Raw genomic sequence first — 27,275 nt, 5'->3', positions numbered from 1 at the left:
GTCTGCAGGACTACTTAGGTGAATGACCTCAAGATATCCCTCCAAGAGGAAATTTTTTTTAATTTGTCATTCTTAAGTCCCTCCCCTACACAATTCCTTCGCCCTTGCAGGAAAGGCGAAGAATGTTAAGGAGGTTAAAATAAATATTGTCGTAGAAGGGGCAAAGGCAAAACTTGGCAGTAGAGGCAGGCATGCCAGGGCAACTAGAGCGCCCAACGTGGACTTGTTTGCAAAGTAGATGTAGATGAAGGGTCAGTCCTTGAGTTTTCCTTTGCCTGCGACCGCGCCTTTAGGACTTGAATCTTTCGGCGCTCGACTACTCTCCCCTAGCTCTCCTTCCCTGGTCTCCCCAGCTTGGAGGCGCTCGGTGTTCGGCCACACCGCCTGTCGCCTGGTAGTGGGACCGGAAGTTGTTCAGGGGAGGGGGACAGTCGTACTGGGGGGGTTTATGGGGGGGGGCCTGTCCCTCCTCAGGTGAAGCCGCTGATGGAGATGGAGCCGCCGCCGCCGCTGAGCGCCCGGGTCCCGCCTCCGGCCCGGTTGTGGCCAGCTCAGTGACCCCACTCCCCCCGCACTGGGCCGTCCGGGCCAGAGTGGGGGACCCCCGCTGCCCCGCCTCCCTCTCTCCCAATTCCGTCCCCTCTCCCTCACCCCCCCATCCTGCGCGCGCGCGGAGCTGCCTCAGGTGAGTGAGGGGCGGGGTTTGGGCGAAGCGCGAGAGGCGGGGCCTCGGCCGCCGGGGGCGGGGCCTGAGGGGCCTGGGCGTGAAGGGAGGGGGACACGTGGGCGGGGGCCTGGTGGGGAGAGGGTCGCTGGGTGGGCTGAGGCCTAAGGGAGGAAGCTGGCGGTGGGGGGTAGGGGTTGGCGCGAGGCCATAAGATTGACAGGGATGTAGCAGGGACCTAGGCGTCCTAAAAAGGCGGGAGATGGGTCAAAACAGAGAACCGAGGACAGGCAAGACCTGGCGTGCGCGACGCTCCTTCGTTGGGTGAGGCTGGGGTAGAATAGAAGGATAGGGTGGAGAAAGGATTAGACTGGGTACTTTGGCAAAGAAGCAAGAGGCTGCGGGTGGCTAGGGGGAGATGTCGGTCAAGAAGGTTAGCGAGAAAGACATAGGCCTAAATGGGAAGGCAATGAGCAGAGTGGGAGAAACAAGTGGTAGAGAAGAAACTTAGGGTGGAGCAAAAAGTGCTGTGTGCGGCACTATGCAGGGTGAGAAGTCCGGGGAACCTGAGAAGCAAGGCTGGGAAGGAAGAGATTCATTGCATAGGAGCGTTAAGAAAGAAATGTAACAGGCAGAAGTCCTGGGGCAGACAACCAGAGAGAAAAACAGACCTGGGAAGCAAGTCTAAACTAAAACAGCCTTCCTTGTACCTCCTCACACAGCCCCATCCCAGTTATTTTCTTACCCCAGTTTGCTAGAGTTGTAGAATCTCATTGTTTGATTTCTGTGCTTTAAAAAAAAAAAACAAACTATGAGTGATCCTGTCTAGTGACAATGTTTAATGGGAACATGGGACTTTAGATAGGAGACATTTAGAAAATATGGTACCCCCCAAGGTCATGAATTTACTGACTCTGCTTCCAGGAAGATTTGATATATCACCAACCACAGTGTGTCAACACTGAACAACTTCTTTCACCTCAGTCCCTTCTCTTATAAAGCAAAATTGTCTACTGTCGTGACTTAAACACCTCCATTTATTTACATATTTGAGAGCTCCAGCTATGCCCCAGTCTCCCCAGTATGAGCCCTCAAAGCATCAGTGGTGAGCTTGGTATGATTGTGATTTATAGGTCAACTCTAGGCCTTCCAATATTATGACCAAACAGAAGTCTGTTGAGGCCTGGCTACTTCCCCTTACTGCTACTTGTTCACCTTGCCTGTGTGAAGGTACATGTTCATATCCTTGGGGGGAAAAAAAAAGTGAAAGTCCCTCAGTTTTGTCTGACTCTTTGCTACCCCATGGATTGTAGCGTGCCAGATTCTTCTATCCATGGGATTTTCCAGGCAGTAATACTGCAGTGGGTTGCCATTTCCTTCTCCAAAACTGTCTACTGTTGTGACTTAAACACCCCCACTTACATGTTTGAGAGCTCCAGCTTACCCTAGTCTCTCCAGTCTGAGCCCTCAGAGCATCAGTGGTGAGCCTGGTGTGGTTGTGACTTGCTCACAGATCAACTCTAGGCCTTCCAATATCATGACCAAACAGAAGACTATTGAGGCCTGACTGTTACCCCTTACTGCTACTTTTCCTTGGGAGAAAAAAAAAAAAAATGTCGCTCAGTCTTGTCTAGCTCTGTGGCTACATGGACTGTAGCTTGCCAGGTTCCTCTTCCCATGGAATTCTCCAGGCAAGAATACTGGAGTGTGTAGCCATTCCCTTCTCCAGGGGATCTTCCTGACCCAGGGATTGAACATGGGTCTCCTGCATTGCAGGCAGATTCTTTACTATCTGAGCCACTTTAGGAAGCATTAACAACAGGTGTCTGACTACCTAGAATATTTCCACTTAAGATAACTCAAATTCTGAGGACAAGACCAGATAAAAGGCCAAATTAGACACTCTGGGTGTGGCATCTTATTTGGTAGGGTATGTGAAATGTCCAGCCAGGAATTCCTCATCTCCTCATGGGTCTGCCAGTAGGTCAGTGAATCTTTCTTTGGGGTATGCGGTATGCGGTATTCGGCCTTCCCCACTTACAGCCTAATTCAGAGAATCCAGACAGCTCCCTGGATCACAAGAACAGTCAAACTAGTGGCTCCTGAGATAAAGTCTTTATAAAAGAAAATAGCCTTACCATTGGGAATCAGAAGAGGTCTCAGTGGACCTTCTGGGGTGGGCCCCAGGATGGTGGGAGATGCCCTCAATTTGGCAGCTTCAGAATTATATCTTGTTCTACTCAACAGATGTTGACTTCTCAAGCACAAAACATAATGACTTTGCTGCCCACTGAGTGGATATATGTGTAAGAGATTCACTTTGCTGTACACTCGAAACTAACACAACATTGTAAATCAACTAAACCTCCATAAAAATTAAAATCATCATCATCATCATCACTGGGGAGGGACCTCCCTGGTGGTCCAGTGGCTATGGCTCAACGCTCCCAAGGGGGCCTGGGTTTGACCCCTGGTCAGAGAACTATATTCCACATGCTGCAAGGAAGATCAAAGATCCCACATACCACAACTAAGACCTGGTGCAGCCAAATAAATAAATATTTTTAAAATAATAATGATCCCTGGGCTTCACTTCAGATCCTAAGTGAGACCAAAGGAAAAAAATTCCCCTTCTCCCTACTGCAACCAAAAGGATGACATGGAGACTTAGCCCTCTCTCCACTTCCACCTGCATTTTTCAGCAACATCCTTGTCACTACCTTTCTACCCATGAAGCCACATGGAGTGTGTTTTAAATTCCAATTTTGGAGTATCACTGGGTCAAACAGGATTCTTTGGAGGATTTGAAGAGCTTTCATTACTTGTGATGTCCACCTTATTTCAGGCTTTCAGAGCCAGTACATAGAGAAAACTTGACTTTCTGATATTTTTGTCACCAATAGTTAGAGCTGTGGGTATGTTTTTGTGGAGATGGGGATGGTAGCTGAAGCCTGACCTTGGAAGTCAGACCTTGGACTGGTCTCAGTTGCTGCTTGTCAGGAAGTGTGGTGGGAAATCTTCTGTCTAGAAGGGAATACCTGTTCCTGCCCATTCCTGTTCAAATGCAACATTATGTTGATGAGAGAAAGCCAGGGCCTTGGAGGGCTCTGTTTAGGGTGCCAGGTGCATTTGAAAGAACAAGGAAGAAAATCTTTGTCTCAGGTTACAATGACCAACCTTTCCTCCCTCCTCACAGAGATACTTCCTTTTAAATTGGGAAGCTGGCTGTTTCTAGGTACTTTGTATTCAGCTCACTGAACTGAATTTACAGTACATATATGCCTACCTCCATCACTGAATGATGTCTGTGTTGCTGTAAAGTCAGTTTCCTTTTGAGATCTTTGAACTAAGCCTATCTTGTGTTGCTAATTTCTCTCACATTATACCTCCTCCCCCTCTGGTGTGTCTCCAATCTGCACTGCCTAATTTGACCCAGTTCCTCTAAGGAGAGGCCTGGCAGGCCAGGGAGCCGGGAATGGGAAGGTGGAGACGGATATGCTGCCTGGAGATTTGAGCAAACAGTGAAGTACATCTCTTGATGCGCTCCTGGCTCTCAGAATACCAGAATCAGGAGCAGCAGAATCTCAGTTCCATCCCACTCCCAGGGCTCCCAACTTGGCATTTAGACCAGTTGGAGGCAGCTAAAGACTGATTTTGCCCAAGATGTGTCATAGAGCACCTGTTGAGAACAATTAAGAAGCAGAAGAGCTCAGTTTACTTCTAGGAATCAAGTTCAACTCAGAAAACAACTCCTTCAGACCCTTCTGGAAATTGTTTTAAGACCATTTGGACAGGTGTCCAAAAATGAGATGCACTTCCTGAGCCAGTACTAACTGAAATTCTATGCTTCAACTGCTCTTCCCACCTAGTGCCTTTCTAGCTCCGGGTTCATACAAACACACAATCCCATTAGGATGTTTCTCCCGGTAGAGCCTGCTGAACTGGCTTTTTCTTTTAAGTAACAGACCCCACTCCCATGGGGATCACAGCAAAGGAAAAGATGTAAGAACCAGGGAAATTGATACTAGAACCAGGGAAAAGCAAGAAAATCCAAAGGCATTGAGTACCCTGGCTTAAGAAAGGAAGTAAGACGGTTTAATGGAAAGAGCACATCTCAGAGAGACAGGAAACTGGGGTTCCTTTCGTTGTTCCAGCTTCACTGTGAGCCCTAAGACAAGTCACTTATCTGCTCTGAGCCTCAGTTTCTCCAAGCAGAAAATGGAGAAAAACATGCTCACTCTTGCTTCTCCTGCATTGGGGGGTGTGTGTGTGTGTGTGTGTGTGAGTGTGTGTGTGTGTGTGTGTGTGTGTGTGTGTGTGTGAGGGAAATAACCTGTGGCATCTTGAGTTTTACAAAATCCCAAAGGGCAATTATATAGCTAATGATTCGGAAATGAAAGGGATCCCATGAGTATGGGAAGGCCCTCCCTCATATTTGCATCTCTAACTACCGAAGTTCTAGGCTAATTCCAGAGAGTTCACTAGCCACTGTGGACTTGGGCTCTTCTCATCATTGCCCCTAAGAGACCCTTCAAGGAGCCACTTATTATTGGCATGGTCTAGCAGTCTGGTCCCAAAGCTCAGTCCATACCAGGGAGGATGTCAAGAAAAAAGGAGCTGGAAATAAACCTAGAGAATTTTTTTTTTCCACATCCAGGCTTCCTAGGTGAGACTAGAAATCTCTCTAATGAAATCTAGGGAGAACTGCTTTGTGAAGTGAAGCAAAGCCCCATGTCTCAGGCTTTCTCGTGAGACTTTTTAGAGCATGATATCTCTCAGCACTAGACAAGAACGATAAGGGGTGTGGTGGTGGTGAAACAGAATAATAGATGCTTTCCTGGTATGTGCCCTCCAGAACCCCCCACCCTCACCTCAGTCAATATAGTAGTACACTCAAACCAAATTTTCACCCATTTGCTTCAGTGAGATCCTTCAAAGAGACCCAAGAATCCTGATAGCAGCTCAGGCTGTTCTGTTGCCCCACTCTGTTGTTGTTCAGTCACTAAGTTGTGTTCAACTCTTTGCAACCCCATGGACTGTAGCACGGCCTCTGTCTTCCACTATCTCCCAGAGTTTGTTCAATTCATGTCCATTGAGTCAGTGATGGTATCTAACTGTCTCATCCTCTGATGCCCCCTTCTCCTTTTGCCCTCAGTCTTTCCCAGCATCAGGGTCTTTTCCAGTGAGTTGGCTCTTTGCACCAGGTGGCCAAAGTATTAGAGCTTCAGCATCAGTCCTCTCAATGAATATTCAGGGTTGATTTCCTTTAGGATTGACTGGTTTGATCTCTTTGCAGTCCAGGGAACTCTTTAAGAGTCTTCTCTAGCACCACAATACAAAAGCATCAACTCTTTGGTGCTCGGCCTTCTTTATGGTTCAAGTCTCAAATCCATATGTGACTACTGGAAAAAATAATAACTTTGACTATATAGACCTTTGTCAGCAAAGTGATGTCTCTGCTTTTTAATACCCTGTCTAGGTTGGTCATAGCTTTCCTTCCAAGGAGCAAGTGTCTTTTAATATAATGGCTGCAATCACCGTCCACAGTGATTTTAGAGCCCAAGAAAATAAAATCTGTCACTGTTTCCACTTTTTCCCCTTCTATTTGCCCTGAAGTCTGGGATCGAATGCCATGATCTTAGTTTTGTGAATGTTGAGTTTTTAAGCCAGTTTTTTCACTCTGCTCTTTCACTCCCATCAAGAGGCTCTTTAGTTCCTCTTTACTTTGTGCTGTTAGAGTGATATATTTGCATATCTGATATCCAGATATGATATTTCTCCCAGCAATCTTGATTCCAGCTTCTGAGTCATCCAGCCTGGCATTTCGCATGATGTACTCTGCATAGAAGTTAAATAAACAGGGTGACAATATATAGCCTTGACGTACTCCTTTCCCAATTTTGAACCAGCCAGTTGTTCCATGTAATGTTCTAACTTTTGCTTCTTGACTCACTTTCAGGTTTCTCAGGAGACAGTAAGGTGGTCTGGTACTCCTGTCTCTTTAAGAATTTTCCACGGTTTGCTGTGATCCACACAGTCAAAGGCTTTAGGGTAGTCAATGAAGCAGAAGTAGATGTTTTTCTGGAATTCCCTTGCTTTCTCCATGATCCAACAAATGTTGGCAATTTGATCTCTGATTCCTCTGCCTTTTCTAAACCCAGGTTGTTCACTTGCATGTTCTTGGTTCATGTACTGCTGAAGCCTAGCTTGAAGGATTTTGAGCATAACCTTGCTAGCATGTGAAATGAGCGCAATCGTATGGTAGTTTGAACATTCTTTGTCATTGTCCTTCTTTGGAATTAGAATGAAAACTGACCTTTTGCAGTCCTGAGTGCAGCACTTTGACAGCATCAGCTTGAGGATTTTAAATAGCTCAGCTGGAATGCTGTCACCTCCACTAGCGCTTTGTTTGTAGTAATGCTTTCTAAGGCCCACTTGACTTCATACTCCAGGATGTTTGACTTTAGGTGAGTTACCACACCATCGTGGTTATCCAGGTCATTAAGACCTTTTTTGTATAGTTTTGTGTATTTTTGCCACCTCTTCTTAATCTCTTCTGCTTCTGTTAGGTCCTTCCTGTTTCTGTCCTTTATCGTGCCTGTCTTTGCATGAAATGTTCCCTTGATATCTCCAATTTTCTTGGAAAGATCTCTAGTTTTTCCCATTCTATTGTTTTCCTCTATTTCTTTGCATTGTTCATTTAGGAAGGCCTTCTTACTTCTCCTTGCCCCACTCTAGCTCCCCAAAATCTGCCCCTGGGGTATTTATTTTTCATTAGATGACTGGTGGAAGCAATTTTAGATGTATGTAGTGGAGAAGGCAATGGCACCCCATTCCAGTACTCTTGCCTGGAAAATCCCATGGACAGAGGAGCCTGGTTGCCTGCAGTCCCTGGGGTTGCTACGAGTCAGACATGACTGAGCGACTTCACTTTCACTTTTCACTTTCATGCATTGGAGAAGGAAATGGCAACCCACTCCAGTGTTCTTGCCTGGAGAATCCCAGGGATGGTGGAGCCTGGTGGGTGCCATTTATGGGGTCACACAGAGTTGGACACGACTGAAGTGCTGCAGCAGCAGCAGCAGCAGTAAAAGTCACTCAGTCGTGTCCAACTCTTTGTGACCCCATAAACTGTATGGTCCATGGAATTCTCAAGGCCAGAATACTGGAGTGGGTAGCCTTTCTTTTCTCCAGGGGATCTTCCCAACCCAGGGATCAAACCCAGGTCTCCCGCATTGCAGGCAAATTCTTTACCAGCTGAGCCACCAGGGAAGCCCTATTCAGTCAATGCTACTACTATATTTGCTTATTTAATAAACTTTAAGTTCCATTCTTCTAGACTGTTGCTAGTATTCTCAAAGACTTTTCTCAAAATTTTGCATTTTTGGTTTTCACTTTTTGGAAAATGTAAGGATGAATTCCACTGCTCTGAACATCTACTATTGTTCTAGATAGGAGATGGATGTATGTAAATTTCTACCAAATAGGGATTTTTTTTTTTTCCTCCCACAGGCTCCTAAGAAGATAATTCATTGCAACAAATTATCACTTTTAATTGTCCTCACTTCTGGATTGTTTAATACTCTACTGCCAATTACTGTTTGCCTTCCCTCAAATAGACTAATCTGCATTTTAAATTCAGGTCCCCCCTCAACTCCCCTTTAAAAAAAATAAAGGTAGCAAAGTAATTGACAAAAAGTAAGAAGAAACCACTTAAGGATTTAATGTCCCCTTTCTGAACCTGAGGTGGGCCACTCTCCTCTAACTTCTACTTTCCCGTCCCCCTTCCTCCGCCCACCCAAACATGTTTCCCTTGAATGACTGGATCTAAACTTCTTAGATTACTACTCCCTTCTTAACAAAGTGTAGCGACTCTGTGGGGTTGTTTCTTTGCCTGATGAGCACTGAGCTGTAACGTGTCTCCTTTCCTACACCATCAGCTTCACTTACAGAGAGAGGGTCTACTCTCCAAACAACACAATCAGGGACCAGTTCGGAATGAGACAGCGTTTCCACCTGAGAGACTGGGGAAGCCTGCAGAAGTTGGGGGTTGGAGGAGACCCTGGGGTTTGGAAGTCAGGGTACATCGTCTTTGTCATCAGGACAAAGTCTGAGGTTTTGCTTTGTTAGAATAGGGTCAGAGCACACTTAAGTAGTCCTTTAGGGTTCTTGCTAACTCCAGGATGTTAGAAAAACTACTCCCTTTCCAGATCTGGCTTCTAATAGTAGCTGTTTTCTCTTCCAGCAGAGTCTCTCTAAGATGGACATAGAAGACTGCAATGGCCGCTCCTATATGTCTGGTATGTCCTCTTGTGCTTTCTGTTTGTCAGGGGCTGGGAGCGCGCTCTCCTGTGGAGCAGAGTGGAGAGCCTTCAGCTTAGCACGTGACGTCCCAGTGCATCGCAGTCTTGGAACTGTCACTTTTGGTAGTGCTAGATAGAGTGGTTTATTTTGTTAATTTTACTTTCCCTAAAAAGTGATTCTCTTCCCAGACTTCTTGGAGGATAGGAGCAGGGGAAGGAAATAAGAGGGGTACTGTGAGTGGAGACTACTAGAGAGAAGAGATTTGAAACAAAGTAGTGGAAGCAAGATCTGGTTCCTTCTCCTGTGCCGAGGTCACTAACCAAACATGACACCCAGGGTTTCAAACCTCAAAGGCCTGAAGGGGCCAGGTAGGATGTAACAGAGTGAACTGGGCTCAGATAATGAGCAGAAGAAAGTGATGGGGATGGTCATGGGCTGGAGAGTACATGTCCTTCCTCAAGGAGCAACAGCTCTGCAGGGTCCACCGGAATGTGTATCCAGTGTGGCCAAAGCTTCCAGTTTTTCAAAAGAAATCAGAAATCAGGATTTTATATGGAATGTCTCCCTTTAAAAATAATAATTTGTATTTTAAGAAATGTTCCATGGGGCAAGCCAAATTTGTCTATAGTCTGAATTCAGCCAGTGGGCCAAGAGCTTACACATTTGAAGTAGAGAGAGAGGGAGACCAATTCTCCCCCTATCTTTTCCATGATCATAAAGCTTTTTATACCTGCCAAATACTCTTATGAGGCAGAAGAGATCCCAGCTTGTAGTATGGATGGCTTTTAGGGATACTTTCATATCCCTAAAATGGATAAAAAGGGAGATTGCAAGATGGGCCAGATACACATATGAGAGTTATTGGCAGCACCCACATAATGTCAAAGTAAGAAGTTGACTCTGACCCCTTTCTCACTTAAGGAGGGAAGGAGTTGGGATTGGTACAGGCATTGATACCTGCTACATGCTGGACAACACCTGTTCTCAGGACCCTGCCTTGGAGCTGAGGACACTCAGAGGAAAACTAGTCCCTCCCCTAAGGCAGGCAAGTGAGAAACTGGGAAGCTGGCTGAGGAAATACCCACGGAGCACTTTTCAGCCTATCCCTGGAGAACGTTGGATATTAGAAGAAAACTGAGTGTATTAGCATCACTGTGCTATGAAACCAAGCTTTCCCAGCTTTCAGCAAGTTGGCACTTCCTAGATGAGAAGAGTCCTCAGCAAAGGATTGTTTTTGAATGAAAGTGGAGGCCAGAAACCACTCACCTGTGTTTTGAGAATTCTAGATGTCAGCAGCTACCATAGAGAGGGACGGGGACTGGGGGAGGGGGGCCGGGAGTCAAGGAAGGGCTAACATGAGCTCTGAAAAGCAACCCCTGCAGGACCAGACATGGCTGAGACAGTCCATGTGAGGGTCTCCTGAGAGCTGCCTCCGCACCCCTGCCCTGCGCTGAGCCATCTCTCCTGGACTGATGGGGAAGCGGTGGGAGAGGTCGCAGTGTGCACCCCCTAAAGCGCATGGCGGAGGGTCACCACCACTCTTCTGCCTCTATACCCGGGGACTTTCCCTTGCCTGGCCAACTGATGAAGGGGGAATCTCTCCTGTTCTCCAAAGAGGTTTTCGCCGCACAGAACCAATTACAGAAAGTCCACCTCTTCCTTCCTTATCTCTTTCTTTGGAAAGATCATTCCCTGGGGTTGGGGGAGGGCAGTGGGGTGGGGAGAGAGGGAAGAAAGGAGAGTCCATTCGTTTACCACACAGATGCTCTCCCCGCCCCCACTCCCTATCTTTCTAGGGAAACTGAGTTGCTCAAACCCAGCTCATGCAATTAATTGACTGAGCAGTGCTTGTTCGAAGTTTTCTGGTACTGTGAAATGTTTAAGGGAACCTTGGCAGAAAGGGGTCCAGAGGTAGGCAGCCCAAAGTTTTCCAGCCCCTCCCATCCCCTAATTCTTGGAATCAGAAAATCTAGTCTTCCAAAGTAGGTCAGCACGGCCGTGAGCAGCTCTTCTGGAAGGGAAGGGAGCCGAGGCCTTGTCTTGATGGAGGGCAGATTCATCCAGGGCTGTCGGCGGCTGGGGCCCCAGGGGCACAGGAGGGGATGGGAGGTGGGGAGACCAGACCAGCACTTTGCCTGGGATCCGAAAGGGCTCCAGGCCACAGTGCAACACTAGCCCCGAGATCAGACTGTGCAGGGCCCTCTGGCTGCTGGGAAGGGGGAGGCTGTCAGTCCCGCCCACCCCACCCCACCCCAATCTGGAGAGCGACCTCCCTCCTGGAGGAGGAAGAAAAGGAGGGAAGACAAGGGCCTGAGTTCGGTGGGGGAGGGGCTTTCTGCTGATCTGGAGCCTTGAAGCTGCCCCTTGTCCTGGGCCCCATGACCTCTGAGGCCTTGTCTTCCCCAGCTGGCAAAGGATTGGGCCTTCCCTGGAGCCCCCTTCTTTCTCCCCCTACCCCGCGGGCCCATCCATCTCCCTCTCTCTCTTGCACACACTCTTGTGTCTCTCAGGCATTTGTTGTGCAGTTCCTCTTTGTCTGCTGGGCACGAGGGCAGCAGTATCTGCCTCCCTCCCTGTGCACCCCCCACCCCAAGCCCTTCACCGTATTGAGAAAGGGATGCTGTAGCCTAGCGACCCCCCCACCAGAGGCACAGACACATTCTCTCCAGCCCCCTCCCCAGGCACATTCAAGCGTGTGCTGCTTGCGCTCTCTCCCTCTCTCTCTCTCCCCCCCACCTCTCGCACCCTCTCTCTCTCTCTCTCTCTCACACACTCACACACACACACACACACTCATACACACACACACACTCATACACACACACACACACACACACACACACACCCTGGGCTGAGTTCTTCTCGCTGGCTGCAGCCGTGGGCCTCTGCTCACCGAGCCGCTGCCGCTGCCTGCGAAATGACGGCGGTTCCCCTCACTTCCAGGAATCCACGCTTCCTGGAAGGTGAGTGGCTGGGCTCACCCCTGCCTGCCACCGAGACGCAGACATGCACACACCACCCGCACTCGCTCGCCGTTTCCAAGGCGGCGGCCGCGCTCGCACCCCAGGGTCTCAACGGCAAGGGAAGGATAATGTAAGTTCAGGCAGAAGGTGGCTAGTGGAGGGGGGCGGGGAGGGGGGGCTGCTGCTGGGGCTGGGGAGCCAATTCAGTAACAACTCCCCGAGCCTGAGGAGAGGGAGAGGACTGGGGGCTGTGTGTGGAGCGGGGGAGGGGGCGTTCCTCCTCACACTTGCGGAGGATGGGGAAGGGTGTTTGGTGTTGCTAAGCAAAGGCTGCGACTTGGTCAGTGCGAGCTTGTGGTGATATCTTGATTAGGCCTTGGGGACAGATGTAGAGCTGCCTGGGGTGAAATGCCGAGACAGGCTGGGGTGGGAATGGGTCATAAAAGAACCTAGGTAAAGAGGGGTGCCCCGGCAGCAGATGCCTCCACCTGGAACTGAGATGCGAGGGGCCTCAGCCTCCTCCCCACAATAGAGCTGGGGATGGGCATCTTTCTCTGCTCCTGTCCCCACTCTTCCCTGCCAGCGGGCTAGCATCCTGCCCCCTGGAGCCCATGGTCAAGAAGGCAAAGCAGTTAGGACGAGGTCCCTTCAGAAAAGCGTGGAGGCTCTGGGACCCCACAGCTGGCTCCTCCCTCTGTTTGGAGGAATGGAGGAAGGGCAGCAGGACCCGAGGGCTGGGCCCCCTCAACTGGGAAACACATCTAGCTGGTGGGACACTGCTCCAGTTCCTTTCTCTCCTTCCTGCTTTTCTGCCCTTTACCCACCTCCTAGTTCCTCTGATGTGAACCTCATGATTTGGCTTTGCCCTCCAGGGGGTTTGGATTCAGCCAACCTAGGATGACTTTGACCAAGAAAATTTCTCTGAGACCTAAGGGCAACCCTAATTCTCGGCTTTGGTAGTCTGGGATTTCTCGGGAGTCCCAGGCATTTGAAATTCCCTCACTGGGTTTTCTGGGGCCGAGAGAGGAACTGCTGAACTTCCTAAATCGGACTCTTGTTCTCTTCACCATCTGGCTAAAACTCAAAATCCCTGGAGCCCCCAAAGACTTTCTAACCCCTGAAATGGATTTATTTCAGGTATTAGTCCCATAAAAGCTGGCCTGAGCCTGTTTCGCCTCTTACCTGTATCCTAGGGAGGGCAATGGCATCAAAGAACCTCTTGAACTACAGGTGTGACCCTGGAAGTACCTGCTCCTCCTGTACCCAGGCCTTAAGAGGGAGAGCTGAAGAGAACGTTTCCCCTTACTGTCCCTAAATATCCCTTTAAGGATGTTTTCCCCATATATCAAGCCCCAGGCCCCAAGAGGCAGCCTCAGCCCAGTAGGCTGGGACCAGCGATGGATTTCCAGCAACCTCACTCATCCTTTTAGGGTCAAGGACTTAGCACCAGGCCCCGGAGCCCTGTTCTTCCCCCATTACTAACATCCAGTGATTTAGGACAAGTCAGCCCTTGCAGCCCTTCCAACCTTAGCCAACCCTACTCAGTTAAAAGGACATATTTTAAAACTGGGTCTGAGTCTACAGGTCTCAACCCACAGCTCTGAGATGCTCACTTGGTGATATGTGTGTGGTATTGATAGGGGGCAACATTTTTTTTTTTTTTAGATAACCACGGCTCATCTAAAGAGCCGCAGCTGGGGAACCTCGGTTTCAAGCCGTAAGGCTTCTTCGATAGGTAGTGAATGAATGTCCTCAGGCTTTGATGGGCTAGAGTGGGGGAAATGGGACTTTTAGTAGAGGAGATGAATGGGAAATGGTCCCAAAGTCCTGAGTGGTTGTTTTCTTCCCACTGACCAAAGCTGGAGAGGGATCCCTCAGGAGGGTGTGTTCCGGATTTCTTGCCTCAGGCCCAAGACTCCAACCATTTTATAATGGAATCTTTATTTTGTGAAAGTAAGTATGTACATAGCTGGGAAATTGGGTAAAGTGCTAATAGGTGGACTTTAGGGATGAATTTTAGGGTTTCTCTCTCTTTCTCTCTCTCTCTGTGTCTTCCATATTTAGACCTGTGTGCACACATCTATGCATGTTCATGTTAGCAGATAATGTAGACGGCTAGCCCAGTGTTTATCCCCGTAGGTATGTTCTCTTTATGTCTGTCTACCTATGTGATATGTGTCCGTGTCTGTGTTTATCTACGTGTGTTGTATTTCACATGTATATTTGTGCAGAAGATTGTGGGGAGGAGGGTTTTTTTTAAAGACATGATTCGTATATTCAGGTATGTTATCTGATTTTTAAAAACATACGTGACACTCATAGAAAGCATTTTTACAAAGCTATTTGTCAACAAGTTAAAATGCATATATATTGAGAATACACTGATTATTTCACTGTCAAGGGAATGTCAAATAGTAACTATGTGATTGGAATACTATCAGATGGAGGTTTTCTAGAATAGCTACATTTTTGCTGATTTTAGAGTGAGATGGACCCAGGTCTCCCCTTCTGAAACAGTGACTCCCAGTTAGCTCTACACAGGTGAGGGTTAAGGACACGGGTACTTACTATTTGTGATCAGATCCAGGTTCCACCGCTACCAGCTCTGTGACCTTGGACAAGTAACAGAGCTGTTTTTGTGCCTCAGTTTCCTCATCTGTAAAATTAAAGAACATACCAGCCCTTACTTCACAGGGTTGTTGTGAAGATTCAATGAGATAATTCTTTTAAAGTGCATAGAATGATGCCTGGCATGTAGTAAGCACTCAATTAATGTTAGCTGCTATCATTATGATTACTATTATTATCATTAGATTCAGGGACAATTCCAGCTGCCCTTCCTGCAGATCCCGAATCCAGTGTCGGGGGCTCCGGAGAGTAACAGTAGGGAAGAACGTCTGTCCTGAACTGCCTCCCTCGCAAGGCCCCCATTTTCCTCTCCACCCCGGCCCGCCTAGCCCCAGCCCTGCTTCCTGTGGACGTCAGGCAGTGATGCTCTTCCCCTCAGGCCTAGATGAAGGTAGGGTGGGCAAGGCGCAGCCACTGAGCTCGCGGAAGTCAGCACCGGGCACCCAGGCTGGCGAGGGCACCAGGTATGGTGCCCCACATACAACGCTGCCTCGTACGTGGCTACAAGATAAATGTTTGTGAAATGTAACTGAACTTTGAAGAGATCAGATGTAGACGGAAAATGGCTCAAGCTGCAGCTTCACCTTCCTTCTTGTTCTCTCCTCCAAGGTAGCGGGGACTCATCTCTGGAGAAGGAATTCCTCGGGGCCCCAGTGGGGCCCTCAGTGAGCACCCCCAACAGCCAGCACTCTTCTCCCAGCCGCTCCCTCAGTGGTAAGTGCAGCCTCCAGCCTCCCGGGCCCTGGGCACCCAGTGTGTGTCTGGCCCTCAGTTCACCTTCCATGGCAGCCATTTCCCGCTCACTGCCTCCCTCTGATTTCCGGCCCAGAGTACCTAACAGCACTAAGGAGCTCCATGTCTAGGGTTTCCGTGACTTCTGAGAGGAGGGTGAACCTTCACTGCCTAGTGACTAGGGTGGAATTGAAAGAGGCATGGGTGGGATTAAGGTAAAGGCTCCAAAGAGAAACTCTGGAACTGAGCAGATGGAAGTGGTCATGAGCTGGCGTTAGATAGGAAATAGAGATGAGAAGGATCCCCTCCTCACCCCCGCCAGTCTCCTGCCAGACAGGGTCCCCATGACTGCCCCTCCTCGCTGGCCCTGGATCTGTGACATTCTCTAAATGGTTGGAATAGCCAGGAATGTAGGTCAGAGCCAGAGCCAAAGCTCTCTCCTCAATGGCTCCTCCCTCCTCCAGTCCCCTCCAGATTTTCACAGAGGGGAACAGAGGTGTCCGGTCCTATGGGGTGGGAGGATAACGTGAGCTATGTCTGTCTTCCAGTTTTGCTCTCTTTTCAGCCCGCCGTCTCCATCTTCCTAGTACCGTTTTCCCGCCACTGTTACTCCCTGGCTTCCTGCCTGGGGCCAAGCCAGACATCTTCCTTAATGACAAGAGAGTGGAGGAAAAGGCTCCGCTTAGTTTCCTCCTCTCCCCAGTAACTGAAGACATCCCATGTACCCCAACTTTTTTCCTCGGGAAACCTGTTTGCCTCCTGGGTGGGAGAGGAGGACAAAGGTTGTCTCAGGTCCCAGCAAGACCCCATAGCACCACCCAGGATACTTAGGAGATCAGCTTCTCTTAAAGCCTGAATGTCTCAGGGCTTGGAGACAGTCTTTGGGACTTAAGGAGGGCCTCTTTGGCCCATGGGCAGGCTCCCTCCTTGGTCTGTCTCTATCCTAAACACGCTCCCACCCTCCAGCCAACTCCATCAAGGTGGAGATGTACAGTGATGAGGAGTCGAGCAGACTGCTGGGGCCGGATGAGCGTCTCCTGGAGAAGGATGACAGTGTGATCGTGGAAGACTCCTTGTCAGAGCCGCTGGGCTACTGTGATGGAAGCGGGCCGGAGCCTCACTCCCCGGGGGGCATCCGCCTGCCCAATGGCAAGCTCAAGTGTGACGTCTGCGGCATGGTCTGCATTGGACCCAATGTGCTCATGGTGCACAAGCGCAGCCACACGGGTGAGTACCACAGGCGCCCCAGGCCCAGGCCATGCGGGGTCGTCTGAGGAAGGGGAGGTCTCTCCCAGCACTGTTTCTAGCTGCTAAAAAAAGGTGGGGGATGAAATCTGGACTCCCGTCAACACCTGTATTTCCTGGCACTTTCCTCAACTGTAGTTATAAAGGCAAGCTGGTGTTTGTCTCAGGAGGTGATGGAGGAGAAGACGTGTTGCCTCAAGAAGTGTCCTATAGGGGACTTCCCTGGTGGTCTAGGGGTTAAGTCTCCAAACTTCCACTTCAGGGGGCATGGGTTCGATCCCTAATCAGGGAACTAGATCCCACATGCCACAACTCAGAGATGCCACAACTAAAGGTCCTACATGTTGTAACGAAGAGCAAAGATCCAAGGGCTGAAACTAAGACCGGGCACAGCCAAATAAATAAATTTTTTTTACAAAAAGAAGGATCCTATAGTCCAACAGGGTATTGTTTGGGCTCTTCTGTCTTATGGGTTTTTTTTTAACTATGCCAGTTGGCATGTGGGAACTTAGTGCCCCACCAGGGATCAAACCTGTGCCCCTTACCATGGAAGCGCTGAGTTAACCACCGGACCACCAGGGGAAGTCCCTGTCTGATGAGCTTTTAAATAAAGGAAAACAGAAGCCTCTTCACAGTTATCTTGGGCTCCAGGCTCCTGGGGCAGAGCAGGCCCTCTGGGGCTCAGTTCTTGCTAACAGTCTTAGGCCCAGCATTCCAGGCCCAGTACCCTTCGCCCTGCCACACACCTCTAGTCCACTTCTCAGGGTGAGACTGTACCCAAGGGGTCCTTTTCAAGCAGCATTTGTGTGTGTGTGTGGCACTGCCCTGCCTTGCAAATGTGTTCTGAGCACCTTCCTTCCCTGGGCTGGGTAGAGCAGAGGGTGAGGGACTAGGTTCAACCTTCACGGTTCCTTACCCTCGCTCATCTGTGATCTCTTCTTCCCCTCACAGGGGAAAGGCCCTTCCACTGCAACCAGTGCGGTGCCTCCTTCACCCAGAAGGGCAACCTGCTGCGTCACATCAAGCTGCACTCCGGGGAGAAGCCCTTCAAGTGCCCCTTCTGCAACTATGCCTGCCGCCGGCGCGACGCACTCACTGGCCACCTCCGCACACACTCGGGTAGGCCGCATGTCCGGAATACCCAGTAAATAGAGCTCAGCCACTTCTGTAGTATTGGAGGGTTACAGTGTCTACCACTGAGGGCGGAAGAGCACTCCCAGAACAGAGCAGCAGGCCCCAGGGCATTTGGGGCTCTTTGATGGGATATTTTACATCTGCCATGCTCTGCAACATGGAGCAAGAAGAGCATGGGTGATATTCCTGGCTGTCAATAGTCACCCTCCCTAACTTGGCTTTTAACGTTCATGCTGATGCCAGAACCATCTGGGGCCCATCACCCTCCCTTCTGAGCACCAGGGACAACCCTCCTTCCACTCTGATGTGCTCCAGCCCCACACCTGTCACCATCTTCACCACCCCGCACAAACACCAGAGGTCTCTGGCAACCTCTGTCTGTCCTCCCCGAGACTTCCGGCTGGTTCCTGTAAATTTCCACAGGCCTCTAAAACTAGAAGAAAGGGAGCCTAGGAAAAGAGTGTCCCATTTCTGTTTCCCATCTCACGAGGTCGTCACCTTCCTAGAGGCAAGAGCAAATCCAGAGGGTGCCGGGAGGTCAGTGTTGGGAACACTGCCAGGGACCCGGACTAACCAGGTTTCCTAGCCCCAGCCAAGACAGGTTAAGTCACCATCTTTCTGGATCAGCTGGACAGGCAGCACTTTTGAAGCCTTTAAGTTTTAAGCTTTTGAATTGGACTTGGGAAAAGGCCAGGAGCTGAGCTGGCAGGAAGGAGGGAGCTCAAGATTGGGAAAAGGAAGGAAGAAGGGCAGAGGGGAAACGATTAGTAGGGTCTGTCCTTGGAAACTTTCCTTATTTTTTCTCTTTTCTTAAACTCTCCTGGGCCAGGATTTAAAGGGCCAGAACAATCACCTCACCACCCTCTTGTTCCAGATTTCCCCAGCCACCTACCTCGTTCTAGCTTCTCTTACTTTGGAACTGAGACCTCTTTCTCTCTATGTATGTGGAGAACTAGGGAGAAAGATCATTATTGATTCAGGCATTATAATCTACAAATATTTTACATGTGTCTCCTCCCTCATGTAATTCTCATAACAATTCCAAGGTAGATGTTATTATCACAGAGCTTTCTATAGCCTCGCTGGAATCCAGTTAATGGCAGGTGTGAGCAGCAGGTGCGAGCAAGTCAGACTCCTTTTCTAAGGAAAAGGGTGGCTCCCCCTGCTGGTTTGGAACAAGGATGGCTTGGCCCCCTAGAATTCTTACCAACCACAGCGAAGCCAGCTGGGAGGACACTGGATGTTGTTGTGCAGGACATTTTAGGGACACAGGTGGACAGAGATACACTGTTGGGTCTCATCTCTGTGAGATGTTTTCTATCACAGCCCACACTATACGAAAGAAAAGGGAGTTCCCCTCCCAGATGTTAGACCGTCTCCCCAAGAGTCTTGGGTGGACGAGGACCGCAGCATTCATCTTATCCCCCAGCCGCTTGGGTTTACAAAGAAAGAGCAAAAAGGCAGTTGGTGACTTAGTCTAGGCCCAGGTTAGGTGTATGTGAGTAGGTGCAGGGGCCAGTAGTAATTACCAGCCTCCTGAAGATACCCTCTCCTGTCTCCCTGTTCAGTAGTGGCAACATACTTTCACAAATATCCTCTCTCAAGTTGTTTTCAAAGGAAGTGTTGATCTCAGTTTTCCCAACCTTTTTTTCATCACTGGAAACAAAATCTTTATAACCTCTTCTTTGTTTAAAAAAAAAAACGAAGACCCCCAAAATTGGTGTTTTCTCCCTTTACTTTCCTCTGGTTATTTTATTTATTTTTCTCTTCTCAGAATTTCTGTATCAGTTATGGTTTTTCTGGGGCTCTCTTGGTATATCTCAGTGTAGCGAAAAAGAAAACTGAGCAGTTAAAACCAGGCTGGGGATGGAGGTAAAAATATAAGTAAAGGTCAGTGAACATGCCCCTCCCCACCCTGGCAGAGCTGAGGGCTCTCATTTCTGTCACCCCAGCCCACCAGTTTCCCCCAAACTGAAGCAGATAGTTCGTAAGCAAAAAAATCCCCTTGTCTGATAAACAGCCCTTACACCCGCCTGCCACATGGAAAGGTTAAACCACAGTCTGGGCCCCAGACTCTGAGATCCTGGGGTGGGGCCAGCCTGCCTGCCAGGGATGATCCCCTGCAAAGTCCCTGGGTCCTTCCTCCCTTTGAACAGCAACGTGGCCATCTTGAGGCCCACCAACAGTCCGAAGCCACGTGCCCTCTCTCCTCCCATCCCAGTGCATTGTCTCTCTTCTTCAAGGTTCAGCCATCTGGCCACTGAAGCTGGGGAAAGAAAGATGAGCCAGAGAACTCAACTGAGCCACGTCCCTTCCTCCTCACTCCCGTGCATACCTGCTCCTGGATGATTCTGCAGCACCAGCAGGCAGTGACTCTAATGCCCTCTCTTCCCTCTCCTCTGCAGTCTCCTCCCCCACGGTGGGCAAGCCCTACAAGTGCAACTACTGCGGCCGGAGCTACAAACAGCAGAGCACCCTGGAGGAGCACAAGGAGCGGTGCCATAACTACCTGCAGAGTCTCAGCACTGAAGCCCAAGCTCTGGCTGGCCAATCAGGTGAGGCCGCAGGCAGGACCATCAAGGAGTGCAGGACAGGGGCGACCCCAGCACCTACCCTCACAGAGGGATGGGATCTCTGAAACAGATATATGTGCCGAGCACCCGAGTTGGTGCAGAGCCCCATGGTGGGTGCTGCAGGGAGATCCAGAGGTAGGGAGGATTTCATCTATGTTGTCAGTCTAATGGGAGAGAGAGAGAGCACCCAGGAGGTATGCACTCAAGGGCCAGATGCATATAATTGTCCCCACATCGCCGGAAATGTGCTGTAGTGAGCTCTAGATGGGGTGTAGTAAGCAGAGTGCCATTTCCCAGGCATCCGATATTACCTTCCTCAGCTACCGACCTGCTGGTTTTCTCCAGGCAAAGGCAGCTGGGCCTCTGCTTCCCCTGCTCAGCTGCTCCTGCCTGTTGTGCCCTCCCCACCCCACTCCTGCTCCCTCCCACCAGGTGATGAGATACGGGACCTGGAGATGGTGCCAGACTCCATGCTGCACTCATCCTCTGAGAGGCCAACTTTCATTGATCGTTTGGCCAACAGCCTCACCAAACGCAAGCGTTCCACCCCCCAGAAGTTTGTAGGTAAGAGTCCAGTTGGAGAGGAGACATCAGCTGGAAGCCACCACTTGTCTAAATCTGAGCACTGGTGGCTATTAGACCAGCTGGATCTGGAGATTTGCTTGGGGTAGAAGAGAGCAGCCTGGTGGTCTCTTAGTGTTCAGAATGTATTGCCAGAATCGGGGGGGAGTGAAGAAGGAGAACATCCCTCACGAAGGGGAAGAGGGGTCAGAGTTGAGGGCTCTCAGGATGGTTGTAAGAGGAGAGGGTTGGGGGTCAGGCTTTTCCAGTTTTTGAAAATGGCAAGGACTTCTGTTTATGGGGGCTGGGAGAAGGGCCCTTTAAGTCAGTTTATGGGGACTGAGAGAAGGGCCCTTTGAGTCAGAGAGAAAAGGTGTGTATGGGGGTCCTTGGCCATTAGCTCTCTTTATGGAGAGCAATGAAGGAAGGAAGTTTTCAAGACCAGTGGGTTGGGACCAAGTCCTTCTCTAAGATTATAGCCCAGGGTTGGGGAGCAGCCCCACAGAGGACCTGACCTTGTGGGAGGTAAATGAAGGGTGGTGAATAATGTTACACCCATCCCCAGGGAAAGGAGGGTGTAAAGGATTCTTTACAGGAATCCTTTGTAGGATTCTTTAGGATCCTTTTTAGGAATCTTTGTAGGATTCCTACAAAGAAGGAATCCTAGGGGAGCTTGGACTTACCCAGAGTCAGCCCTCCTGAGACCCTTCTCTCCGCAGGTGAGAAGCAGATGCGCTTCAGCCTCTCAGACCTCCCCTACGATGTGAACTCGGGCGGCTATGAGAAGGACGTGGAGCTGGTGGCACACCACGGCCTGGAGCCTGGCTTTGGAGGTTCTCTGGCCTTCGTGGGGGCCGAACATCTGCGTCCCCTCCGCCTCCCGCCCACCAATTGCATCTCAGAACTCACGCCCGTCATCAGCTCTGTCTACACTCAAATGCAGCCCCTCCCTGGCCGACTGGAGCTTCCGGGGTCCCGGGAAGCAGGTGAGGGGCCCGAGGATCTAGCTGATGGAGGTCCCCTCCTCTACCGGGCCCGAGGCCCCCTGACTGACCCTGGGGCCTCCCCCAGCAATGGCTGCCAGGACTCCACAGATACAGAGAGCAACCACGAAGATCGAGTTGGCGGGGTGGTGTCACTCCCTCAGGGCCCCCCACCCCAGCCTCCTCCCGCCGTTGTGGTGGGCCGGCCCAGTCCTGCCTACGCCAAAGAGGACCCCAAGCCACAGGAGGGGTTACTGCGGGGCACCCCAGGCCCCTCCAAGGAAGTGCTTCGGGTGGTGGGTGAAAGTGGTGAGCCGGTGAAGGCCTTCAAGTGCGAGCACTGCCGCATCCTCTTCCTGGACCACGTCATGTTCACTATCCACATGGGCTGCCACGGCTTCCGAGACCCTTTCGAGTGCAACATCTGTGGTTACCACAGCCAGGACCGGTACGAGTTCTCTTCCCACATTGTCCGGGGGGAGCACAAGGTGGGCTAGTGACCTCCTGCCCCACCGCAGTCCACCACTCCACTGCCCTGCCTGCAGGAGGCTAGCCCTGCCCCCACCATGTCCCTAGCAGTTGGGTTGTGTAGCCCCCACCACTGGCTACCTGACTTCACCCTTGACCCTGACCCATCCTCACCCATGCCCCTCCTACCCCCTGACTGATCTAAGCGTTGTGATGAAACAGGTCTTTTGCTTATCTTTCTCCTTTTTCTCTTCTCCTTTCATCCCACCATACTCACTGAGTTATTTATTAATATAATTTGTTGAGTTTTCTTTTGCTTCTTTTTTTTTAACTTATATCGCTTATCACACCCCCACCTTCCTGCCCAGTCCCCTTCCACTGTAGGCCTAATTTTTCTCTTTGCGCTTTCTCCAACAGCCCCAGGAGTAGGAAGCTCCTCTTAGTGCTAAGAGGCCCTGGGCTTCCTGATTTAGGTCCTCATCTTTTGCTGTATCTGATTCTTCTGTTTTGATGCTGATCGCTCTCTCTATTCCTACCTTAGCTCTGTGGCATTACCTCTGCTCTCTGGGACCCTTCAACCTGGTACTCCATACCTCTTGTGCCCTCTCACCTTAGGCAGCTTGCACAACTCCTGATCAAATGAAGAAATCCCTCATTTGGAAGTAGGAGAGGCTGAAGAAATTCTCCCCAGGCACCCTGGGACTGAGGGTCCTCTTGACATCCCACTAGGAATTAGAGTTCCCCAAAGCCCACATTCGGGATCTGCCTCTCCAATGTGATCTCTCTCTCTTCTCTCCTCAAACAACGCCCAACACTGCTGTACTCTCTTCAAACTGCCCATCTACTCAGTGGTGGTTTTTCTCTCCTTGGAATGCCCCGACTTTATATTCTCAGGGGCCAAGGCTAGGTCAGCAATCCTCTGTCTCTGACACATGTGGAGCCACAGGTGCCTAACTGGGAACCAGGGAAGGGAATGGGTCAAAATTCCTCTCTTTCTCTCCCACCTCTCAAACTTCCTCACTCTAGTGACCTACTTGGGCTCTCAGGGGCTCCTAGGTCCCTGTCCTATGAGAAACTGGTGGGTTGCTGCCTGATAACAAGGGGGTATCCTCAGCCCCCAAGTCATGCTGCCTTCTCCCCCCTAGCAGGATTCACCCTCTCATCCCCGGACTCCTGGGCCCTGTTCTTAGGATCAGTGGCAGGGAGAAAAGGATGTCTCTTTTCTCTCTCCTAACTCTCAGTATAACCAAAAATTATCCCCAGGATGAGCAAGGGCATAGGCCCCTCTCCCGATTCCACTCTTGTGCCAGCAAGAATGGGATGGACAAAACTGAGCTGGGAGAGTCATCCTTTACTACCCCCTCTACACTCAGCTCCCAGATGTAGGGCAGGAGGGGGCACTCTCCTGGCTGCTGCAGAGACTCCTGGCTATTTGGGTAACCTAGATAGTGAGACGGGGGCAGGAGGGGATAGCTCCACCGCCAAGTGGAGGTCTCTTTCGACAAGAGTTCCCTGCCCAAGGCCACAGCCATCCCATTCTCTGCTTCCTTGAGATTCAAACCAAAGCCTGTTTTTCTATATTTAAAGATTAAAAAGTAAAAACCAAACAGAACACCTCACAAGTTGTAACACTTGGTCCTTTCTTTCTCTCTCTCTCTCTCTCTCCCCCTCCCCTTTTCTATCCCCTTCCATTTTTCTTTCCACATGTCCTTTCCTTATTGGCTCTTTTGCCTCCTACTTTTCTCACTCCCTATCAGGGATAATTCAGGGGGATGGTAAAGGGTTGGCTAAGGAACAGACCCTGGGATTGGGGCTCTTAAGGGCTCTAAGAGAGTCTACCTTATCCTATTATGGGAAGGGAGACCCTAAAAACTTCTTTCTCCTCTTCTCCCCCACTATGTGGTCTCCCCAAGAGAACCAGATTGTCAGGGAGGGACACTGTGGGTTGATTGTTTCTCCTTGACAATGTAGCAATAAACAGATGCTGCCAAGGGCAGGGGATCAGGGAGCCACTTGGGAGGAGAGTGGTCTCTGGAGAAGGGGAGAGTCTTCTTGAGAGCACCCCCAGGGAACTGGCTCCTTGTTTCAGAATGGCAGCAGAGTTGAGATTCATATCTGGGGTTCCCCTCAACTCTCCTGGTTATCGAGCCCCTTCCTATTAGACCTGCCCTCACCACCTCTTCTGCGTCTGCTGTGTATTTGGTGACACCTCATAAGGACTAGTCCCTTCTGGGGTATCAGAGCCTTGGGGTGCCTCATCCCCTCCCTGTCAGTTTTGGCACCTGTAACCTCCTGGAACATGAAGGACTATGCTCTGAGGCCATACTCTGAGCCCATGAGAGCAGAGACTGGAAGGGCAAGACCAGGTGCTAAGGAGGGGAGAGAAGGGCACTCTGTCTCTCTCCAGACCATCACTGCACTTTAACCAGGGTCTTAGGTACAAAATCCTACTTTCCAGAGCCTTCCAGCTCTGGAACCTCAAACATCCTCATGCTCTCTCCTAGCTCCTTTTGCATAAAAAAAAAAAAGTAAGAAAAAACACACATTGAAACCCACATGGAGAAAAGAGGTGTTTTCCTTTTATATTGATATTTAAAATCAACACCACACAAAAAAATTTCTAAATAGACACTTTTCCAGACCTTTGTTTTTTCGTGTCAGTGTCCAAGCTGCGGATGCGATTTTGTAATACTTCTGGCAGCTTCTTTCCTTGTGTACATAATATATATATAATATATATTTTTAATCAGAAGTTATGAGAACAAAAGAAAAAATAAAACACAGAAGTAAGTGCAATACCACCTCTCTTCTCTCTCTCCCAGGGTTTCATTTGTAGCCTATGCTTGGTGTCTCCTTGGATCTTACCCCTTCACCTCCTCCTCTTCCTCTGGGGCCCCCTCCCTCCTTTTTTTTTTTTTTAAAGAGTTTTTCTCCTTTCTCAAGAGGAGTTAAACTAGCTTTTGAGACTTATTGCAAAGCATTTTGTATATGTAATATATTGTAAGTAAATATTTGTGTAACGGAGATATACTACTGTAAGTTTTGTACTGTACTGGCTGAAGGTCTGTTATAAATAAACATGAGTAATTTAACACCCCTGGTTGTTTTTGCAGACTTCCTTTGCCTTGCTTTTCTGCTGGGAGGGAGGGGGGCCTCCTTGTAGCGTATTATACCAACTACTAAATGTTTTGAGGCTCAGCTGGTAAAGAATCTGCCTGCAACGTGGGAGACCTGGGTTGGGAAGATCCCCTGGAGAAGGGAAAGGCTACATACTCCAGTATTCTGGCCTGGAAAATTCCATGGACTATATAATCCATGGGGTTGCAAAGAGTCGGACACAACTTAGCATTCACTTTCACTTTCGCACGTTTTTGAAGATGAACAAGTCTTAAGACTGAGAGGAAACCAAACAAGAATGCTCAAGATGTTACTACAGAACAGAAGAATTTTCAAACTAGAATGGGAAGTGGAGGAGTGCCGGGGACCAGCCCCAGCTGATCCAGGGTATTCGAAGGAGAGACGGCCTAGGCGACTATTTATATGCTAATTAGAGATATAGAGAACAATAGAATGAGGATAGCTCAGTAGGAAAATTCAGTGGAGAAAAGAAGCTGAGTAGCTTGGTTTACGCGGGAGACCAATAAAACTTCAAGACAAGAAGTTTGCACCACTTACGTAGGCCGCAGGCGCCCTCTCGAATAGCGGAAGGTGTCTCACCCTAGACTCCTGCTCGAGTGGGTCTTAGAAGCCCAGGCATAATTAGTAAGCGTGGTGGGTTCCGCGCTCCAGATGGAGACTCAGCTGGAGGTTAGAGGGAAGAATGACATGGGGAGACCAAGCGCTGGTGAACAAGGCCCGTAGCTTTATTTTCAACAGGGGCTTTTATACCCTAAGTTACACATAGAGGATAATAGGGGATGCAAAGTCAGCAGTCTTTGATTCTTATCAAAAACCAAGGTTTCTTTCCTGCAAATGTATCGTATACAAATGGTTTAGGTGATTTACATCATCTTCTGGCCAGAAGGCCTACTAACATTTTATGACTCTTGACAAGGACTTATCAACAAAGACTTACTTTCTCTAAGAGTAATTATTTCAAGGTTTGGCACCATCTTCCAAAGATAAAACTGCATTCCTATAGGGCGGATGTGTAATGGGTTTACAACAAAGAAAGAATTTATTACCTTAAGGGTCTAAAGTTACTAACACCAAGGCCACTACTTATTTTTTCTACATACCCACTATTAATTGATACATATTCAAGGATACAATTCAGGGGATGTGAAAACTTGGCAACAAGCATTGACTCATCAATGAAATCCTTTACTAGTTTATTCTGACAGTTTTTAACTCTCTGAGAGGCTCTAAGCTATTTGAATATCTTAAGCTTCCCATGCCTCTCGAGGCTGGGAGACTGTAAACAATCGTATGCATAGCTGCAGGAGTCTGGGTAAACTTGTCAGGCGAGTTAGAGAGCCATCAGAGGGGTTTGGATTTAAACACTCCTAATTGCCCAGGAACTTTATTAATTGGAGCTGTAAGTTAACTCTTTGACACAGAGAGAGAGAGATGGTGGTAGGGGACAGCCCCCAGTAAAGTCAGAGGTGAGAGCACAAAGCAATAAAGTAGGCAGACTCTGGTTTTTTGGGGGAAAATGCTCGAGAATATCCGGGGGGACTCCTGAGGCTCGATCCCGCCTTTGCGTATGCCGAGCCTCCTTCCTCATGACCTTTGTCACGAGTGGAATGCCTCACTGGCTCCCCGCAGAGGAGATTTTCCCACCAGGAGTGCCTTCAGGATAGGAGAGAAAGCCCAACCTGCCCATGCATACAAAGCAGAGATTCATCAAACATTTGTTGAGTACCTACTACATGTAAGACATACTATACACCGAGGGAGATACAAGACACATAACATGAATAGTTATGTATGATGATGATATGATGATAGTAAGTCTACCAGTTCTTGAGCAATCCATAAATGCAAAGCACTGTGCCAAGTATTCATTTAACTTAGGGAA

The 27,275-nt window shown here is 49.4% G+C and overlaps 1 protein-coding gene across 6 annotated transcripts; it reads left to right on the top strand.

Annotated features, from left to right (window-relative positions):
- The first annotated feature begins 380 nt into the window (after positions 1 to 380).
- Positions 381 to 25,351, top strand: IKZF4 (IKAROS family zinc finger 4). 6 transcript variants are annotated; one of them, XM_086400664.1, is made up of 10 exons: positions 392 to 685; positions 8,913 to 8,964; positions 11,912 to 12,061; positions 13,791 to 13,884; positions 15,169 to 15,273; positions 16,258 to 16,518; positions 17,488 to 17,655; positions 20,076 to 20,225; positions 20,676 to 20,807; positions 21,524 to 25,351. In XM_086400664.1, the coding sequence occupies exons 3-10, from the start codon at positions 11,975 to 11,977 to the stop codon at positions 22,282 to 22,284; spliced, it is 1,758 nt and encodes a 585-aa protein (XP_086256790.1). In that variant the 5' UTR covers positions 392 to 685; positions 8,913 to 8,964; positions 11,912 to 11,974; the 3' UTR covers positions 22,285 to 25,351. The 6 variants fall into 6 exon arrangements, with proteins under 6 accessions (XP_086256792.1, XP_086256790.1, XP_086256791.1 ...); XM_086400663.1 differs by having other exon boundaries at positions 401 to 685; positions 8,910 to 8,964; XM_086400666.1 differs by lacking the exons at positions 11,912 to 12,061; positions 13,791 to 13,884 and having other exon boundaries at positions 381 to 685.
- Positions 25,352 to 27,275: the final 1,924 nt, after the last annotated feature.

The sequence above is a fragment of the Bos grunniens genome, chromosome 5 (assembly GCF_055505025.1).
Source record: "Bos grunniens cultivar Pamir isolate PY7600 chromosome 5, Bosgru_T2T1.0, whole genome shotgun sequence".
NCBI classification, from domain to species: Eukaryota; Metazoa; Chordata; class Mammalia; order Artiodactyla; family Bovidae; genus Bos; species Bos grunniens.
The sequence above is the reverse complement of the archived record's forward strand: the minus strand, read 5'-3'. Positions and strand labels throughout refer to the sequence as shown.

Bases quoted from the DNA above. Each gene is read 5' to 3' on its own strand.
- IKZF4 (XM_086400668.1), top strand. From the start codon at position 14,704: ATGTTAGCTGCTATCATTATGATTACTATTATTATCATTAGATTCAGG. The intron at 16,519-17,487 runs GTGAGTACCACA...TTCCCCTCACAG, and splicing joins GCACAAGCGCAGCCACACGG to GGGAAAGGCCCTTCCACTGC. The intron at 20,226-20,675 runs GTGAGGCCGCAG...CCCTCCCACCAG, and splicing joins AGCTCTGGCTGGCCAATCAG to GTGATGAGATACGGGACCTG.